Source organism: Poecilia latipinna, unplaced genomic scaffold (assembly GCF_001443285.1).
Source record: "Poecilia latipinna isolate Pla-1442-1.1 unplaced genomic scaffold, P_latipinna-1.0 Scaffold81, whole genome shotgun sequence".
NCBI classification, from domain to species: domain Eukaryota; kingdom Metazoa; phylum Chordata; class Actinopteri; order Cyprinodontiformes; family Poeciliidae; genus Poecilia; species Poecilia latipinna.
Genome location: NW_015112697.1, coordinates 645,480 through 666,432, shown reverse-complemented (window position 1 = coordinate 666,432; position 20,953 = coordinate 645,480). Strand labels below are relative to the sequence as shown.

The 20,953-nt window shown below is 40.4% G+C and overlaps 2 protein-coding genes across 4 annotated transcripts in view; both read right to left on the bottom strand.

Annotated features, from left to right (window-relative positions):
- Positions 1–551: 551 nt before the first annotated feature.
- On the bottom strand, positions 552–2,307 carry ndufa7 (NADH:ubiquinone oxidoreductase subunit A7). The gene is made up of 4 exons (XM_015019483.1): positions 2,191–2,307; positions 1,929–1,978; positions 895–1,032; positions 552–728 (listed from the first exon to the last, which is right to left on the bottom strand). The coding sequence occupies exons 1-4, from the start codon at positions 2,239–2,241 to the stop codon at positions 641–643; spliced, it is 327 nt and encodes a 108-aa protein (XP_014874969.1). The 5' UTR covers positions 2,242–2,307; the 3' UTR covers positions 552–640.
- A 2,199-nt stretch (positions 2,308–4,506) lies between these two features.
- mast3b (microtubule associated serine/threonine kinase 3b) overlaps positions 4,507–20,953 on the bottom strand; it is a 34,771-nt gene continuing 18,324 nt past the window's right edge. For 2 of the 3 annotated variants that reach the window (XM_015019462.1, XM_015019455.1), the window contains 21 exons: positions 17,888–17,963; positions 17,333–17,542; positions 15,575–15,676; positions 15,075–15,207; positions 13,934–13,998; positions 13,262–13,353; positions 12,972–13,180; positions 12,604–12,742; positions 12,308–12,440; positions 12,061–12,226; positions 11,395–11,496; positions 11,121–11,243; positions 10,404–10,516; positions 10,076–10,242; positions 9,770–9,891; positions 8,898–9,098; positions 8,490–8,716; positions 8,269–8,391; positions 8,035–8,171; positions 7,283–7,467; positions 4,507–6,591 (listed from right to left, as the gene is read on the bottom strand). In XM_015019462.1, coding sequence (XP_014874948.1) covers positions 5,537–6,591; positions 7,283–7,467; positions 8,035–8,171; positions 8,269–8,391; positions 8,490–8,716; positions 8,898–9,098; positions 9,770–9,891; positions 10,076–10,242; positions 10,404–10,516; positions 11,121–11,243; positions 11,395–11,496; positions 12,061–12,226; positions 12,308–12,440; positions 12,604–12,742; positions 12,972–13,180; positions 13,262–13,353; positions 13,934–13,998; positions 15,075–15,207; positions 15,575–15,676; positions 17,333–17,542; positions 17,888–17,963 — 3,880 coding nt within the window. In that variant the 3' untranslated portion in view covers positions 4,507–5,536. The remainder of the gene's footprint in view (positions 6,592–7,282; positions 7,468–8,034; positions 8,172–8,268; positions 8,392–8,489; positions 8,717–8,897; positions 9,099–9,769; positions 9,892–10,075; positions 10,243–10,403; positions 10,517–11,120; positions 11,244–11,394; positions 11,497–12,060; positions 12,227–12,307; positions 12,441–12,603; positions 12,743–12,971; positions 13,181–13,261; positions 13,354–13,933; positions 13,999–15,074; positions 15,208–15,574; positions 15,677–17,332; positions 17,543–17,887; positions 17,964–20,953) is intronic. The other variant, XM_015019469.1, reaches the window with a different exon arrangement.

The window sequence follows — 20,953 nt, the reverse complement described above, 5'->3', positions numbered from 1 at the left end:
CGGCCCGCGGGCCGTAGTTTGGGGACCCCTGTTTTAGAGGATTTCATTAGATTAATATTTGGTCATTTTTAATTAGGCGCTAAATAAGATAATATTCTTACTTATTTTTGTAAGAAATTCTCATAGTGTATATTTTTCTCATATTCTAAAACAACCAAAAACAAATAAAAACACAAAGGAAAACAAACAAAAAACAGTTTATTTTACTCAACTATCCAAAGCTTATCCATCTGTGATAAACCTCAGTCCTCTGATGCTAAAAACTATTTCCAGCCTAAAGCCATGTTTGATTTCCGATATCAATTTATTCACTCGTTTTGACAAATGTCATAAAGTCACAAACACATGCTCTTACGTTACCTTTCAATATCAGTCTGCCCTCTTTACTTTGTTTTTAGGGCAAAGTTGACAGTTAAGATTTTTGACTCGCAAGTTAATAACAAAAAGCTTGTCCTCCTAATTCAACTGGATATATTCTTGTGTCTGAGTTGAAGCATTTATATTATGTCAAATTCTTACATAGTTGTGATGAATAAATCAGAAACAAAAACTTGAAACAAATAGCATATTTTATTCACAATTTATTCTATTGTACAAGACACAACAACAGCAGAAGCAATCAGGAGGCTCAGGTTGCTGCTCAGAGGTACGGCTGATCTGTGGACAGTGGTGGGGGTTCATAAACAGTCCCAGGCGTCACGGGAGCCTTTGTTGTCTTAGCAACCTCACTAAAACATATCAAACATTGTTAAGAAAACATTAGAAATTGACACATGAAAAGTAACTCTTTGCAAAGTGCAACAGATCTATTGTCTTAAAGAAAGAACTGTAGGTGGTTTACTTTAACACTCGCGGAGTTTAACATGCTCAAAAAGTCAGACTATTTCATTTTACCTCCCAGCAGTAAGAGCCTTCTGTGAAGACATCACGACCGTGGCGGGCACCGACTCTCTGCGGCCGTCTCGGGTGTAATAATAGTTGTTGGCAAACTTGTGGCTCGGGCCTACGGGCAGCTTCGGTGGTGGCTGTGTCCTTATAAAACATGGACAGACATCATTAACGCCGCCTTCAAAGATTTTACTGCACTGAATCTGCGTGGAACTTCAAATCGGCTTTAAATTATTTGTCTTTATCTACAGAAAATAAATGTGTAATCTGTGGGCGGGGCTTTTGTACACTTTAAATTATTTTAAAGTGATATTTCTTTTTTCAATCTAGTAAAGACCCAATTGGTAAACCATGATTGGCAGGATGTGTGCGTGATTTGTACCTTGACTGTACGTGGCAATCTGAAGCTAATAGATGCTAAATGGTAATATTTTCAAACCGTTACATTTTATCAATTTATGTCTTAAGAGTGCAGAAATTTAGGTTAAGTAACTCCAAATTCTCTGCATATAATGGCTATATGTTCACTGACTAACATATAAGTAGTTAGTGTAACAACAAATTACAAATTTGGAAACACCGAGATCTGAGGTTTGTGCATGTTCCTTGTATTAAATCCCAACCTTAAACAATGGCAAACGCATACTTTGGGACCCAGAAACAAATTTGGGTACAATTTAAAGACGGATACAAACCCTTAAATCTATGCTAAAAGAGGATGTGGCTGTGACAACCTATCAGGCAAGACATGTTTGTTTCCTGCTACTTCTAGATGTGTCTCTGGTCCAACACATCTGAATCAAATAACTGCTTTGTATCCTAAAAATCCAGGTGGTAATGTTTTCATTATTCAATCCAGGTGTGTTAACGTAGAAGGTGCAGGACACCCGGTCCTTGAGGACGACAGCTTCCTCCAGGCTATCTACCATGCAATGGTAGCTGCAGGTGTCAAAATTAAGGTCTTCTTTTCAGTTAAATGTTGCGTTTTTAGAGGGCAAAAAATAGCTCCACATTTCACAGCATGGTGGATTAAACATTACCTCTTTGCTATCTCCTCGTAACGCAGCTGCAGCTTGGATTGCAGGTCATGCTGGGAAATAAACAAAAGTGAAGGTTTAGTGCAAACGTTGCATTTCAATCAAATCTACATAGAGTTTACAACTGTTTAACATTAGCTTGACAGAACCGCTGCCTAGCTGGGCTAACCGTCCGGATTTATCATCACCAGGACACCATTTAATAAATTAAGTCCCAGATTATCAAAGTTTACTTTAGCTCTATGACTATAGCTTTATTTCTTACCCCAGCCAGTAAATTTCGAAGCCTCTGGATAATTTTAGTAGCAGTAGCCATGCTAGCTGTTGTTGTGAAGGACACGAAGCTTCTTCTGTGGTCTCACAGAGTTTCTCAGCACAGTAGTGACACCCACCGGCCATATGGGAAAACTGCTGGATTTAAAAGAGAAGTACAATACAACGTTTTACTTCTTGTTAGAGTCATCAAAGGGTCTTTTTAAATAAAGAGTGCCTGTTTTACGCTTAATAACTCACAATTTGATGTAATTTTAAAATGTATGTGTTACTTCACCTTTTGTCATAGATCAGAATCCTGTCATCTGCAGAAGCACTCAGATGACACAGTTGTTGGGAATAAGAGATGGACAAGTACAAAGAGCAGGTGAGATGGTTGTAGAAGAAGAGATTCTTTCATAAAATGAAAAACATTACAGACAGCCCTGAGTATTCTCTACATGATGACATAATACTATGTCTTTAGTCAGAGGCTTTGTCAGATTTGCTCTGATACTGACCACTACAGGAGAACCTTCTTGCCCACATCCATCCATATCTACAGCTCCTTAAAGATCATATACAGAGTATATAATTTACTCGAGTTATAATGTTTATATTCCCTTTTGAACTAATGACCTATTTTGGAACCGAAAATGAACTGATACAGTAACAGCGATATAGTTTTAAAAGTAATCTAAAAACCTGTGGAAACCTAATTATTTCCTTTACTACGAGCACACTTCAGCAAATTTTACACTTTCATCACGTTCGTGAACATAAAGATCTGCAAGTACAGAACATTTGCTTTAATTTCTTGAATCCGCTTTCTTATATTGCCAAATTTTATTTCATGAACCTTACAATAGATAAACAAATACCCAATAAACAGAAGTCTATCGTAACATCATCCAGAGTTTGACTGAAAACCTGGTTTCAACGAATCAAAAGGCAAGAAAACAAAGGTGTCAAAGAGAAATACAAAGTTTATTCTTTGCACAAGAAAACACAGTACAGGGCAGCAACGCCGGTATACCATGCAGTCAAGTATTACAGCTGTGTGCTTGTCTCATGCAGCATGCACTGAACGGAGGAATCCACAGGAGAACACGTGCACATGTACAACAGCTTATTAAACCTGCCGGTTTGTTCATTGAGAGCTTTTTAAAAAGCAGCCGACTTTGCATCTGCTGATCTTCAGTGGCCTTAAAGGCAGCTGCATTAAACTTTCAGTAGGTGGAGATCAGCACAGTGATGATGCATATAAAAACATGTGATGGAGATCTTCACTAAAAATAATTAAAATTTCACAACTTCAATGAATGAACTCATTTTGTTACACCGTCTTGTAAGATTAAAACATTACCTTCCCTCTGAGATAATCATCACGTGACAAAATCGGGTTTAGTGCTTCCTTGGCTTCTGTAGGTGCACAAATCTAGTGGTCTGAACTACATTTCCCTTCACCACTCCACTGTGCTTTTTATATGAATTCTCAAAAATGAGGCAGCAAAAACAAAAAAAAATAAAAAAAAAGATGATCTTTCTGCTTATGTGGACGTAAACATACAAAAACAGTTCAGTACCAAATTACTCCCTAAGAACAAATAACTTCAATAGAAAAACAGATATGCAACTTCTGTATTTTTCTTCCATGGTATCAAAGAGGATAGTCTCATCAAATACAGCCATGTGATATAAAGTATTCATACAGTACATCGCATGTTTGTTTGTTGTAAACAATTCAGTCAGACTGCAGGAAAAACTGAGCCATAAAGTGATCACTCCACTTCAGTAACAACAGCAATATGCAAGATTTTCATCAGGTTTGAGGACCTAAAGGGGGAGGAATAGGGGGCTTGACTGACTCATCAACAATTAACGGATAACAAATCGGTACAAACCAGAACCACCAAGAGAAAAATAGGACAACCCCAAAACTCTCTACAGAAAATATGTCAAATGTAACCAAACAAATTGAATCCTGTTTCCTCAATTTGTCATGTCCCTGTGCATACACTAATACCGCTTCCAACACATTTGGAGATGCACGAAAGCTTCAATATCAAAATATACATCAATATTTGTACAAAAACAAAGACACGGAACAGCTTTAGTTCAAAGAGCTCCAGGACTTGGATTCACTGGAAACGTGTCTCTCTGCTGATTCCCAGCCGCCTTTCACATTTAGTTACAAAACGTACATCAAAATAGTGCACTTTTCCCCGTCTGATGTAAACACCACTACACAATAAAGAACGTAGAAGAGGTCAATGATGCTTGGTCTCTCTCACAACACAGAAGAAAGATAACAAGTAAACAATGTGGGTTTTTTTTTTGATTGAGATAGCAGGTAAAAATGTCATAAGATAAACACAACGAGGATTTAAATAAGCAAAAAAAAAAAAACAATCCCGTTTTCTTTAAAACTCTTCCAGTTTGGCCGCTCGGCAGGTTGGAGCAAGACGTCACAGCGTGACACAAAGCAATGTCGCGCTTGGAAAAGCCGCAATATCCACAACTTCATGATTGTCCTATTTGAAGATCGGGATGCCAGAAGGGAAGAGTTGCTTTAAAAACGCGTCATGCGGAGTTGTTGGTTGTAGCATCAGAGATATGTCTTAGGGAGGACGGTGCACTGATATCATGGCAATTCAAACTCTTCGGATCTTTTAGTCTTCGCAACAGATTGCACTTAAAAGTTTCACCCAGATGGGAGTCTCAGTGGGATTTGAGACACTGCTCTGTTCTGATTGGTTCAATGTGAATGAAAGAAAAAAAAAAAAAAACAGAGCTTTGCAAGAAATACAAATAATCAATTTTAAAATAAAATAAAAGCCTGTAAAGCCGCAAAACGCAGAGGCCAAGCAACAAAGTCCAAGAATGTTGTCTTCTGTGGCTGAAATTATGAATAATTCACGTATCTCGCAGTGTGAGTAAACGACTAATAGTCATCAGTAAATCTAAAGCTGCCCTTTCAAATCCACTCAGAGGGGGAAAAAAACTAATCCTAATTTCTATAAAGACTTATCACTCCATTTGGTCCTACAATTATCCAGCATTACCTTGATACCACCACAATTTCATTAAAAAATAGACATTTTTAGAAAACAAAAATCCATTCAAGAAACATAAAAGCACATTTTATGGATACAAAAAGCTTTAACCTTGGCTGTTCAGACGATGAGAACCTTTCCTCATCCCTCTTCTTCTTACAAACATAATAAATACAACCAGAAAGTCTGCAAATTTTTCCCATACAAAATTCAAGTAGGAGCTTCTTCCGTGTGTTTAGTTCATTTGGGTTTAAGCGGAAACAGCTCGGCTTCCTTCAAAGTTCCCCATAAAGCGATAAAGCGTCACTTTTTGGGGTTTTCTTTTTGCCGGGTTTCCTCACTGCTCTCTGCGCTCTGGGCCTGATGAGCTGAGGAAGCGTCTCCCGCTGAGTGAGACTGATCAGACACAGGACGCTCCGATTGTTGTTGCTGGGACGGCGCGATCTCCACCTCAGGGTCTTCATTTCCATCCTCTCCGTCTGAGCAGGGCTCCCACTCATCCTGCTCCTCGCTCTCTGTTGAACCCTGCACAGCGATCTGAGGGACCAGGGTGAACCTCCTGACCACTGGCACTTCCAGCTCCACTTCCTCTCTGCTCTGCGGCCGACTTGACGTCCATGTCATCCTGTGCTTCTGCTGCTGCAGGGGTCTTGTTTGGAGTCCTGAAGATGTGGCGATTCCCGTCGCCAAGCAGCTACTGCTGCTGCTTTTCTCCTCGGGCTCGTCGAAGCTCACCTCCTGCACCGCCTCCTGCTTTTTGAAGGAGTCCCGTCGCTCAGACAGGTTGAGTTTGCGCATCACGACCAGCTGCTCCGTCCTTTGACCGCCCCCGTAGGCTCCCAGTCTGCTGTGGTCTGCGCCGATGTAAAAGCTTCCACAGGCCCCCTCTACCTCAGAGTCGCCCAGCAGGTCACCCTCGCAATAAAACGGCACCTCCAGCGTGTGCCTGCGGGGGGCGTATGACTTCTTATCGGCGTGGTACACGCCAGACAGTTTCTCCGCTGACTGCACCCGCTTGAGTAACGGGGAGCGAGGGGGCTCGGCACTACGGGGCCGGACGACGTGCCGGACGATGGTGGGGGGCGATAAGGTTTTACCGTGATAGGTGTGGAGAGTTTTGGCAAAGCCCGGCAGAGGGGACGGCGAGCGCTGTGGGGACAGAGGCTGGTTGGAGGACGACGAAGAGTTGCAGGCCAGAGGAGAGGGTGGGATGTTGCTGGTGGACTTCCGACGGCCCACCTTGGTGAAGCGCTGCGTGCTGAGCTTGGAGCCAAGACCGTGCAGAGAGTTGGGCCGAATGTGTGTAGCAGGAGAACTGGGAGAACTGGAGCAAGGAGACGTACTCTGGGGAGAGTTGTCTAAAAATGAAGGAGAAGACAATAATCAAAGAATAAACAAAAAATATATGAAAATATTATGAAAAAACCACCAATAATAACTCCCTAAATACAGAGGTGGGTAGAGTACCCAAGAATCATACTCAAGTAAGAGAACTACTTTAGCTTATTTTCACTCAAGTAAAAGTAAAAAGTAGATGTACAAGTAATTACTCAACTACAAGTAAAAGTGTATTTTGGTAAAATGTTTACTCAAGTATTGAGTAACTGATCAAAACATAAATAATTTGATATTTGAAAATAACATCGAACAAACCAAAATGTAAAGTTAGGTTGAAATTTTGACATTTTCAAGATCAAAATAAAAATAAATCTTACAAAATCACAAATAAAAAGACATTTATCCAAATCGGTTTATTTCAATCTAAAACTTATGAAACTAACAAAAAACTGCAGGTGTGTGTGTCTGATGAATATTTGGTTAAAACAAGTTTGGCTTCATCCAGAGAAGTTACACACAGTGGGCAGAAATTTTACTCAAGTAAGAGTAGTCATACCTCATAATAATATTACACAAGTTAAAATACAGAATAGTAAAAATACTCTTAAAAGTAATTAAAAAAAAAAATGTTACTCAAGTACATGTAACTTGCTACTCTCCAACTCTGCCTAAATCCACCAGAACTTTAGGACGTCTGTATGGTTGCCTCACCGCAGCCCTGATGATCTGGTGCTGGGCTCCTGCAGGGTGTGGAGGGGCCAGGGGACAAGCTGTGTGTCGGGGAGCCTGGGAGGCTCTCACTGGAGGAAACGGAGTGATGAAGACCTGAGGAGAAGCTGCGGCTGCTGTGCATCACCGTGCTCTGCTTGGACAGCTTCTTTAGGATGGTCCGTCGTCTAAAAAGCAGAACAGGAGCAAATATGACTGGAAGTAATTCACCCAAAGATTGCAACTGGCCTTTTCTTCAATTTTTCAACACTTAAAGTCTGGAGAATACAGTCTATCAATAAGTCGCAATTTTGTTTTTTGTTTTTTTCACAGTTCAAATGTTCCAGTGCCTTATGCTTTTTTTCCTCTTTGCGACACTTTTCTTTTTTTGACTAATATGACTTATACAGTGGAAAATACAGTAAGTAAAGAGACTCTTGGAACCATTTCACATTTTCTTACAATAAATACTTCAGGGTGTTATGTTTTTGGATTTTATGTGAGAAGCCAACACAAAGATGTACATACTTTTAAAATGGAAGGACGCAGAGTCTTACATTTTTTAAATTAAAAATCTACTTTGTGTTGGTATATTACACAAAACCTCAATAAATGCATTGCAGTTTGCAGATGATAAACTTTACCATCAGTCGAACACTAGGTGGAGACGTTGCTGTCCTTTACAAGCCTGATAAAGTAAACAAATGATGACGACTAGGGGCTGCAGAGCTGCATCTGATAGCTCAGCTCTTTACCTGTCGTAATTATCTCTTTTTCTGCTCTTCTTGCTGCGTCGGGCCATCTTGCCTTTGTGTTTGGTCTTCCTGGCTGGACCCACTTTGATTGATGTGTTCTCCAGGGCTATGGTCTGCAGAGCCACTTTGTTGCCACTCTGGACGTTTCACAAAAATACAGGTATTAAAGCAACTTTTAATAAAAAAAAAAAAAACGAAAGGTCAACTGAACATTGACCCAACAGGCGAATGTACCTTCAGCAGCAGCTCTATCAGCTCTGGGTGGACCAGGCCCTGCACAGACTCTCCGTTCACGTGGGTGATGAGGTCTCCGGTGCAGAGACCTGCCTGGTGAGCCGGGCTGCCCTCCTCCACACTCTGTTTAAACAACCAGCAGAGGAGTTTCATTTCAGCATTACATAATCGCCTCTTTAAGGTTGACATCATCCAAAACAAGCAAAAACAGAAGAACCCACCGATACCATGTGATGGACAGTGTAGACGTCACTGTCGCCCATGTAGACCCGGATGGCCTGCAGGGTGAAGCCGTACTTCTTCCCCGACGTGTGGATGACAATCGGAGGCTTGAGGCTGGCGGTGCTGAAGGAGAAGTCTCTGTTAGGCGACGAGTCACGAGACGAGGGGTTGGAAGACAGCGAACGTGGAGAAATGGGACTGGGCTGGAGGCCGCTTGGTGAGTCGTCTGAAACAAACAAATTAAAATACAGTAGGGTATTAGTCTCTACTTTATTATTCCAAGTTCTAAATCTCAGCTTGGTGATCCCTTCCTCTGCTTCTCAGTTGTTTGCTTTACTGTGTTTAAAATCTGAGAAAATGAAACTGCTGAGATTATCCTTTGCTCTGCTGGACGCCTGCTGGATCACCTGCAGTGATGATGAGGGACAGGGCGGAGACAGACGCCGACTTGGGAACCTTTCCTCCGCAGGGAAGCCTCTGTCTGTCCGGTGTCTCCAGCTGGTTGCCGAAGCGACGGGTGCCGGCTGGGTCCTTGGGGGACGAGTGTTTGGCTCCAGTGCTGTTGCTGCGAATCCGGATCCTCCGGAGGTTTGACACCACCACTTCAGCTGCAGATGACAAACATAGAGGGTAAATAACATTTCCCCTGTTTACGATGCAACTAAGGCTACGTTCTCTCAGCAGATCTTGATGCTTTATTGTGATTTTTTTTTTTTTTTTTTGCTGAAATCCACATTTTTTTAGTATTGGTCTTGTATACTACTAGTAAAAGCGACTACATCTGTGCTGTTTACAACCCCAAAGTGACCCACATATGCAGAAGAAGAATGTAGAAGTCACGCAGCAGCTAACTGCTTATGGCAGTACAAAAGGATTGCCGCTATCTAAAGATTAATTTCAAGTTGCTGAGCATTGGAGCCAATATTATCACCACAAGATCACAAAAGCACAAAGGAAACTAATAAAAACAAATAACCAATAGCAACAGGCTTTAGTGGAACATTAACTGGAACTTCTTAAGAGAAGAACCGCAAGTGGTGGGATTGTGATGTGATGCGCTTCACGGACAGAATTTTTTCATAATTATAATTTTCAGGCCTCGTTTATGTCTGGATTTACCACATCGAGCTTCTTTTGGTGCAGAATTAAGATGCATGTCTCACATCAATGACGCAAAAGCTTTGAAAACAATTGGATACATATCTGATTTAGTACCACGTATGCAAGTGGCACAAATCTGGGCCACATTTGCCTGAAAATGTGTAAGGTCAGGGTGTACCTTCATCATCGGTGGAGAGGGCGAAGCGGGGCATTGTCTCCAGGCTGTGGGTGCTGCTCATCACCAAGGGACTCGCGCTCCTTTCAGACTGTGAGGAACTGGAGGACGCCCGAGGGCGAAGGCTGCAAAAAGCCAAACAGTGGATTTATTGGAAATATCTTCTGGTAGAAGATCAAGCTATCAAGTCAACACACACAAGAACTCCAACGTTTATCATCTGTTTCCTCAAATATCTGCTTAGAAGCCCTAAAAAAAAAAAAAAAAAAAAAAAAAGGAATCAGAAAACAAATGTTTACAACCGCTCACCTGGCCATGCGTGCAGAGTGCCTGTTATCCAAACAGCCGTCTGCTGGGCTCAGGGACAGACTCAGCCCCCCGGCATCGCCACGGTCCTCCTTCTCTTCGCTGTGGCTGCGGTCTGAAGAGAAGCTCAGGTTGGATGGTGTTGCCAGATGTTCTGTGCTGCTGTAAACCTTGAGAGAGAAATAGCCCAGAGAGGGTAGGGGGGATCAGGAATTACTGTACAGTCAACAGTAACACCAACCTTACTATTTTGAATCCAAGGTGTATTTTTTGAAACAAAGGACAACCTTTTCAACTGTTTGTTTTTGATGTTGGACATAGCAGTTTTTACCTTACTGAAACGATGAGACCAGGAGGAAAACTGCCTGATTTCCAAAGATGACTCCTCATCATTAGTTTCTTCATCTTCATCAGACGCCAAATGATGGTAGCGATCAGAACGAGCTTCACACAAAAAGAGAAGAAGCTAAGAGCTACAGGAGCATGAACTGCACACAAAGAGCATGGTGGAGTCTAAATACAAAACACAATATATAGAACTAATTATTTGGACTCGTACTTCTTTGTAAACACATTTCAAAAAGCTGACGGTTTCATCTTCAAATTTCAAATTAAAATGTTCACTAATCTGATTATTAAGTATAGTAGAAGGCTGAAAAAGGAGCTGTTACTTTTGTTTTTCAGCACTTGTGTGGCTTTTTACCTCATGGCTAAGGTCAAATGTTCAAAAAACAAACAACAAAAAGACAACAACTTTTACTGTAACTGACTAGCTGGGTATGTTTCAGATGAGGACAAAAACCTTGTATGTTATTGACAAGTTTCACATATTAAGACGTAAAACATGCTTAGCTTTAAACTACTGTGTGGCTCTCTGGTGCATTTGCAGGTTAACGAAAAGAAGAAACCAATGCAGGACTGGGCAGTGTGTATCTGTGTGGGTGTTTAGATGCCAACGGTCTGAAATCTTCTGGGAGCAAGGTTAGGAAAACAGCCCTGTCCACTGCTATGTTGTGCTTTGCAGCACAGGTTCTTAACTGGAGCTTACTGTCAAAGTAGCTGGTGTCATCTTCTGCTTCCAGCTGAGGAATGAACTCTGCTTTTTGTCTGAGGAGTCCATTCCAGTCCAAACCCACAAAGAAAGGATGCTGTTTGACTTCTGAGGCGCCACCTGCATCCACAAGGTACTCAGTTTCAAGCTTCAATCAAACAATAGTTCAAGTTCAGGGCTCCTACGACTCTCTATAAATACTTTTTCAAATGAATTACAGTCTAAGTGAGTTTTAATCAACTCATTAGGCTGTTTTTTTAATTAACTCTACCTGTTCCCAGTCGTTCTAAAGGGCTCTGCCAAAGTAGGCGGGTGATTAGGTCCTGAGCATCAGCAGGTAAGGCATCGTCTCCCTCTGGCCAAATAATTTCATCTGAGAATGAAATAAACACAACACATTTAACCAACTGATTAAATGATTTTTAACATTTTTCTAAAAAAACAACAACAAAAACAATGTTTGGATCATCTGCATTGATGCAAATTTGATTGACTTCAATGTGAGTAGTTACAATAAAAAGAAATCAACCATTTCGGCTGCAGGGTTCAGACATTTTTCCCATGAAAATATCTGGTTTCAAATGTAAATAACTGTTTCCAAATTTAGGTTTTTAATCAAACGTTAGATTGCACTTTATTACAAAATTGTGCAGTCTGAATATCAAGTACTTTCAAGGACTTAATACAGAAATCAGGCACTTTCTGAACCTTGAAAATATGTGATTGAAATCTGAGACTTTTCAAGGGTTTCAAGCACCAGTACAAACCCTGTGTTTGAAGGTGAACCCAGACTTATTGCCACCAGTTCTGTGAGCACAACAGCGGTTTGCTAATAGGTTCTGACATGAATGTAATTACCAACCGGACAATTACGTTACAGCAAGAAGAAAATGCATGAATGAATGGGTGCTGAATACATTTTCACATCAACACTCACCGCTGACGACCTGCCCAAAAAGTTCTTCAGGTGTGTCTCCAAAAAACGGAACGCAGCCAACCAGGAACTCGTACAGGATGATCCCCATCGCCCACCAGTCCACCGGCTTTCCGTAGCCCTGTCTGAGGATCACCTCTGGAGCGATGTACTCGGGAGTGCCGCACACCTGCATGTGCAGACAAACAAAGACCAGTTCTGTCATTCCTTGTTAAGCTGTTGGTTTGTCTTCCATCAGAATCTGCTTTACCTGTTTGTCGACAAATTCCCTCGTGTCTTTTTCTATGTGACCCTCATACAGGTTGGTGGTCATGTTCATCAAGCCGATTTTAGACAGTCCAAAGTCGGTTAACTTAATGTGACCCATGGATGTGATCAACAAACTGGAAGGTGGAAAAAGAGAAACGAAAAAACATGAAGCACATACAAGTCGTTATTCCAAATTCTGATTTGATGAAAGAAAAAAAAAAAGGAAGGGAATCTTGGTTTTTGATGTACACAATGATAGAATAGTGTTAATTTAGCAACAGTGAGACAGTTTCTCACTTGTCAGGTTTAAGATCTCGGTGCACAATGCCATAGTTGTGAAGGTACTCAAGTGCCAGGACTGTCTCAGCAAAGTACATTCTTGACATTTCTACAGGCAGGGGGCCCATATTCTTCAGCAAGTTGGCACAATCTCCACCTAAAAAACACAGAAAACAATAAAAAAACCGATTGTCTAACAATTTCCTATGTCAAACAAGATGAAACCCCGATTGCTAGACTACAGGATTTTTCATCTTTGCATTTCTTGTGGAAATGTTAGGTACCACCCCAAAAAAGTATATGTGCTTTACCCACCCAGTTCAGATTTAGCCAAATGTTTTTAAGTGTAAAAGTTAAGCCTTAGCGGCGCACTTGCTGAAGTTTACCTTCTACGTACTCCATGACCATGCAGAGGTGGCGCCGTGTCTCAAAAGAGCAGAACATGGAGACAACGAAGGGGTTCTCAGCAAAAGTCAGGATGTCCCGCTCCACAAACGCCTGCTGGATCTGGTTCCTCAGCACTAGGTTCTGGCGGTTTATCTTCTTCATGGCAAAGCGCTGCCGTGTCTCTTTGTGGCGGACCAAATACACTGCCCTGTTTAAATGAAAGAATAATGCTCATAACAGCACAATATGAAGGTGTGGAGGAACGGTTTGCTCAGGTCAAACCTCTTACCCATAAGCTCCATTACTGATGAGTTTGATGGTCTCAAAATCACTCTCTAGAGGTTTCCTTCGGGTTGGAGTTAGTGTCTGCGGGGCTTTATTCTGGACAAATTAGAGAGGAGAGGAGAGGAATGTTTGTAGCATTCTGGCTGCATGTAAAAGAAATAAAGTATAGAGTGGGAGGCTTATAGTGAATATCAGCTAAATATCAGCTATTTGCAAGAAGTTTGAGATTTTGGCTTGAAACTCCTCAGCTTTCATTCCAAAAAAAAAAAAAAAAAAGGTTAGATGTGGTGGGAGAACAGTCCAACCTTTCAGAACGTGCTCTTGGCGGCTCGCTGCCAAATACTACAATACATCTCCAAATAAAAAGTTGTGGCAATGTAAGACTGTACTGGCAGCAAAAGGAGAATATATACACATTATAAAACAAGTTGTCACAGTTTTATGGCTAATCCAGTTTACATCTGTACAAAGTGGTGTATATGCAACACTGACATTATTACTCATTTAAATGTTTATGGTTCCCTTTCGAGATCGAAAAAACCCACTACAATGAAGGAAACAGATTCTCCTGAACAAGTGTAAACAAATTTAAGAGAAGTATGTTTAGAGTTTATTGAGTCGTTTACTTTTATTGACAAGTCAAGCCCCTTCCTTATATCAAACGCTGAAGACTTACCTCTACAGCAGGCTCTGGCTCGACGGACACTGAAGGACTGGCGTCATGTTCAAGCTGTACCATGTCTGTGCAAACCAGAATGAGATTGATTACTAGCACACAAAGTATCCTCATCTACTATTTCATTGTCCCAAGGAGTTTTCTCATGAATCTGATACTCCTATCTGAGCTTTATCGTGTTTTTAGCTGTAGATGCCTAAAGCCCTCAGCAGAATTAGATTGGAAAGTTTTATCAGCCTAAAGGGATTTCCTGAAGAGCAGCCTGAATTAAAATGATGAGTTTTCCTTCATCAAGAGCTTCAACTGCTGCAGAATCAAGGTCAAATTAAATCACACTACAAAAAAAGAGGTGACTATAACTTGTGGGGGGAAAAAAAACAAAAAAACAAAACAACTTTCTTTCAGGAGGCAAAATTCTTTCTTTCACTGTAAATTAACCAACAAAGAGGGGCTTTAATTACTTCAACACAACTGTGATTACATAAGAGCATAAATGCTCACAGTGCTTTAAGCCCATCAATAAAATTAACCACATTAATATGCAAATGTATGCAGCAAGGCACTGCAAGCCATTATCAGATCTTCTATTCCATATGGATGAAGTATGAGGATGAATTCTCCTCTGCATACTGCTGTTAAGTTAATACGTTCAGAGGAGACAAGGTGTTTCATCCTAATTAAGCTAATTATCCATTAAATTAGCACAGATTTTTTTTTTTCTATACAAACACGTCTATATCAATGAGTGTTGCATTTCTTAATATCTGAAACTTATTAGCTTTAAGTGTCAGGGAGTTACAGCGATGGCTAAGGGATTATTTAAATGCAAATTTATGCAGCCTTATAATCAGCTCATCCTCTCCATATGGAATAGTTGTGGTGTAAGCATGAATTTCTTACCATGTATAAGTGATCATAAAAAGTGTTAAGAGAACCGAAATAAGAGGCTCTGCGGTAACCAACGCTGTTAATGAAGTATCTGTGATTTCCCCATATATATACTGAAATAACATTAGAGATCTCACATGGAAAACCACATCTACATGGTAGGTAACACAACTGATCCGAAAATGTTGATTTTGTGCTACAAGAATCATGCATGTGAGCCATACTCGGTAAAAAAAAAACGGCTTTAATTTACCTTCCAGCAGGTCTCGGGTCAGACCCAGCTGGCTGATGATGTACCGTGGGATGTCTGTCTTGATCCCCTGTCCCACTTTGGCGTGACCCTCTGCTGCCTCAAGCAGGTGATAAAACTCTTCTGGGTCAAACTCCTGTCAACAGCATCCAAGAGTAATGAAAGAGGAGAGTTTGAGGCTAGGCTCCTGTCAGTGTGTGTGGCGTGTAACGCACTCAAAGGTCTTAATCAGCAGCTCAAGTCTAGTTTCTGCTGATTTATTACTTCTAATAAAACTCCGTATCCAAATATTTGACAAAACCAAATATTTTTAGATGAGACTAGTGTATTGTTTATAGCGAAGCCCTGTTTTAAGGATCCGATGAATTCATTTAGGGAACTTCTGCAGAAATGAAAGCCAGGATATTTCAGTCATACGTCAAGGGGGGGGGGGATCCAGAGCTCGATAAGATTTAATAATCTTATTTTCAATTAGGAAGAGCTTTTCTTCTTCCGCAGCTTACCAGGCATTCGAGGAGACGAGCCGGCCGAGAGATTATGATGAGGATCTTCCGCACCAGCTGGGTGATGACGGTCACCTCCTCGCTTTCAGAGCGTTCGAAGGCCTGGGAAAGTGTGGAACAGCAAGAGGAAAATTTTACACATGGTAGCATCAAATAACTTGTCGGTACTCTTTTATGTTTTTACTCAACTTGTTATGCCAAAAATGAAGAGATGCAGTGCTAACTGTAATAAATATAAACTATATTATGAAAAACTAAAAATGTCAAAGTTTCAGACTAAGCCCTCTTTTAGTAATCTGTAAAAAAAACACACACAAACAGACATGTTTTACAAGAGAGGGTAATGTAAACACATAAAGTAGTGTTTACATCACACAAATGGAAAAATATATGCTGCTGAGTAGGTTCCTGATATCACCGTCTGGAAAGTAGGAAAGAGTTTGTTAGTTCTGTCCCAGTTGCTGACTTGGCCAGGCATCCTTGGTTAAAAATATGATTGTTTCAAGATGCCATCATGGTATTTACAACATTTATAACAAAAAATACATATAACAAGATCTAAATGCTTTAACAGAAAACATAAAATGTATTATATTTCATATGTTACAAAGTAATATAACAAATTATTTATTACAGTTGTAGTAGTTATACTACTACTGTAGTTGTTGTAGCACTTTTTTTTTTTGCCAGTTAAGCATATTTAACTTAATAAATGGTCTAAAGCAAAAGGAAAATTCAGAATAAAAATCTGCTAAAGTTATTAGCATTTTAAGCCAATGTGCTCATTTCACAAAATTATCTACATTTATCCTGTTCCAGTGTATTTGTTCTTTAGATTAATTGAAGTAGCGTAATCTACTGCAGTCAGCTGACTAAACAACATGAAACTTGTGGCTAGCTAACTGCAGTTTTAAAGCAGCATTAGCTTAATTAGAGTAATGGGTTGATGATTGTTTAGTTTTCACACACCAATCGTAGTCCATGTTTTTCGCAACTGGATGCGGCTAAATCTGTCTTTGTTGTAATCAAAGGGAAAAGAGCAGGAGCTTTCTGTCAGGCAGCTGGGTGGCAGTGTGCAGCAAAGTAAGTCACTCGGACAGACTTCATTGAAAAGACATTAAGCCAGATGTATGATGGAAACCTTGGCTTCTGTTCTACTGCAGCAGAAATAGAGACAGATTTCTTGAATGCTTTTCTTCTCTCCATGTTTCTCTTCAACAAAAAAAAAAGAAAGAAAATGGAAAAAAGCTACAGCTGGGAAACAAATATTAACTCATGTTTGTGGAAGAGAGAATTTGTTCCACTGTATGGGAACAGACTTATCAATTCAGCTGGATGTACAACAAGTTAGCCAGGCCCTATGCCTGCAACTATGTAAAAACACAGACGGGGAAAGAAGCTGCTATGACCACTGGTATTTTGTCAGCATAACAATATAAGTTACCTTTAAATTACTGGGTTTTACATTTTTTTATGTATATTCAATGTTTTTGGATTATGCTTAATTTTCACAAACTCTTCCATGTTGGCTTAAAGTGCCTCCAGCCTTTACACAGGCTTTCAGCTGCCAGATCTATTGTGTGTTCCTCTGCCTATCAAACGATTATTGACTGACCTGTGTGATTGTGCATTTCACTCAAGCTCAGTCAATCTGCTCCCAGTACTTTACTGCCAATTATTATTTTTTGCTTAAAACTCCTGCATAAAATCTGGGAAGCCCATTTCTGACATAATTTCAGCAGCTGCCTGTTTTCTCACCTCATGCAGCAGCTTTTCCAGCTTCTCCTGCAGCTCGGCGAAATAGCGGGAAGTAACCAGGCCTTTCTGAGACTTGTCCAGACAGTCTCTGACCAGCTCGACCAACTGGTGCTGGATGAAGCCCAGCACGCCGTCAGCCAACCGGAGGGAGCTGTCTGGAGAGTAATGGGTGGCAATCTCCAACAAGCGCTCCTCCATCTGGGCTGTGGCCTTCAGGCAGGACAAGAACACAAACACACAGTTAAAATAATCAACAGAACAGTAAATATAATTGTCACTCCCTTGGTGGCACCAAATGTCCTTTATTTCCTGTGGGTGGATTCATATGGCTGTATCTCTTTACCCATGATTCATTCAACAAGCTTTTAGCACCTGTTAAGACTTGTAATGCACCAGGACTGAGCAAATGCGTCTTAATCAGTCTTAGAACGGTATGTTTTGAGAAACCCCAGTTGTTTTTGTCTTTTACAGATTAAACATCCCAAATTTAGACTTGCTTAGATGTGTACGTGTGAAGGCAGACGCACAAAGTGTAAGGTCTCTTTTAATACTCACCCTCGGAAAACGTTCTCGGTAAACATGGTTCATCATGACTATCTCGTTATCAAAGGAGACGGTGGATCGCCCGGGACTACAACAAAAACAAACAAAGAAACTAAGGTTAATATCAGGTAGAGATCCTCAAATCCAGGTCTCACGGTCCGGTATCCTCCGACTTTCAGATGTGTCACTAGTTCAAAACACCTGAATCAAATGGCTGAATCATCTTCAGTGTGCAGCCAAGTTCCCCAGTTTGACTAATGACCTATTTCATTGAATCAGGTGTGTTAAAGCAGAGACAGGTCTAAAAGTTGCAGGACATCCGCCCTTTACGACAGGAGTTACAACCCCTGATCTAGGGTGACTGATCAATATTTCATATTTTTAATCAATAAATAATTAAATCACTATGTCTTCTGGACTACAAAGTGATTTGAATGTAGATACTGTTAAGATATTTACATACGGTGTGAAAGAAGTTTTTTTTTTTTTTTTTTTTTCTCACATCTGACTTTAAATTGTAATAAAAGTTTCCCGTTTTAGGTCCATTAGGACAACCAAAGTGATTTCTGTTTGAAAATAATTATTTCTGCCAGAATTTTGTGAGATTTTATCAAACTTCATATTCAGGGGTTTTCATACATTCCCCAGTAATTATAGTTTAGTTTGCTGAAATTGCGCCCCATTCCTCCCGACAGAGCTGCTTTAACAGATGTCTTAAGATGTTGCTTCAGTATTTCCATATCATTACTCATAATGAAATGTTGTGCAGCAAAATACTCACACAACATGATGCTATCATGCCCATATTTCACAGTTGGGGCGGTGGTCTCAGGCTTGCAAACTCACCCCCTTTTTTCCTTAAAATGGCTATTTTGGCCAAATACTTTTAATTTTAGTCAAGTCACAGGACATGTTGCCAAAAATGTAAGACATTTGTTACCATGTGTGTCTACAAACTGTGATCTGGCTTTTGTTGTAATGTCTTCTTCCTTTCAGCCAATGTTACTACAAGACTTGTTTTACTGTGGATAATGAGACTCTTAGCAGCTTCAGACAGCATTTTCACATTGTCAATTTCTTTTGTTCTGAGGTTCGTACATTTCACACCAAAACAAGCTCATCTCTAACACACATAACCCATCTATTTCCTGAATGGTCTGATCCCAGGGAAGGACGACATGGCAGAAAATGTGTGTGTTTTATATCATTCAATGTCACTAAGTATTAATTAGTTTTTTGTTCTACAAAATTGAAATACTGGCGACTGGTCACGTGTTTCCTCTTAAACTGTTGTACTCATCTTCCCCACGCTATTGTTTTTTTTTATTTTTTATTTTCAAGCAATTATGAGGCACGGTGGCAAAACCTGAAACTGCTGTGCAACAGGTTGTTGCTAGCTTACCAATGGGAGAGTGAGTTAGTTGATGCCACCAACCTTGCTTAACTGGCTTTGTGGTTGACAGGAAAAAGCCTTTCCGTTGCCTACATGCCCCAGAGTCCAAGATCGGAGTTCAGTGAAATTACTGAACATTCTGTCAAATGCATTTTTTATTAATATTGATAATATATTATATCGCGACATATATTGTTATTGATTTATTGCCCAGCGCTGTGTGATCCCGAACACTCCTATGCTGTCTCTGTTCTCTTCCTAATATCTTGGCTGATTTTCATTAGATTTTTTTTTCATGAAGTCACTGAAGGAAGTAGTGATATGTAATGTGTTGACACAAGATACTGTAAAAGGAGTGGCTCTGTTGAATTTAAAGTAATGGATTAACGGTAATCGTAAACCTAAAAACCATGACATCATCATCTGTGATTTCCCAAATTGTTAAAGTGAAATATATATATAATGACAAATATAATTGTATGTCATTATCCAAGCATTTAGGGAATGCAAATAATTTTGATGAATTTAAATGAGTCAGAAGAGAAAGGCTGTATCCTTTTATAAGTGAACCTGGTTTCAACTGTCCATAGCACTCAGATCATCACTCTCTCTAGACATAGAAGCAGTCTAACTTCACAGCATCTAAACAAACGCACATAAACTCATTATGGTTGTGACGGACAGGGTTTTCTAGGTCAACTTCAAGGCGCATGTGATTTCATTCTATCGAGAGTGAAGCCAGAATTTTAATTTGACAAAACCTAAGCTGGAAAAGCTGCACTTATGGTGGATTTTGCTGTCAGGCTTGAATGTTTCTATATAAAACATATCTTTACCAGCAGCCGAGGCTTCTCTCAGCCAAACTGAGTGAGTCATCAACACCAATCAATTAGTCATGTACTGCAACACCACTTCAGCATTTAAGCCAATGAGATAAGCGTATTTGAACTGCAAATACTTGCTTGATGGAGCTTCAAACAGAACAGATGGAGGGAAAACCTATCACATGCAAACAGGCTCCCTGGGCCATTCCTTTATTTATTTATTTATTTATTTTTATCATGAAAAGACAGCTCTGTTGCTCTGGATGGCTGCTGCCGAACACACACAGTGCTGCATCTCTCGGATCAAGACCTCCAATCACCTCTCTTTTCCCGAAAACCAACCCACCCTCGATTACAGTTCGGCAGCTTCATCAAGGAGGCGCTCCGTTAGCTAGCACGCCCACGTACTGCACACCATGGTGCCAGAACATGGAGCACTCAGGCAGCGCGCAAACAGCACAGAGCAGAGCCAACAGACAAAAGTTGTCAAGATCACACTGGCCTGCAGTCAGACCTCCACCTGCCTGCCTACTAACAGGAACGTGCCGGCATTAGGAGGTGAGAAGAGGCGCTAAAAGCTGCGCTTGTCCAGTTCATCGTGACATCTGGTAGTCTGAGAGCTAGTTGGAAACCTGCAAATCTCTGCCTGAAATTAATCTGAAATATTTTCTTGCATAACAAGCGCGAGTTAATCCCGTTAGAGGGATTACTGTTTTTAATCTGCATAAAATATCAATCCAATATCTTCATCTGCACAAAAGAGATCATAATGAGGGCTCACACAGAGCGGTGCAACAAATGAACACTTATGTAACTCAAAGTTAACCAAAAGTAATTAAAGTATGCAAAGTGTTTTGTTGC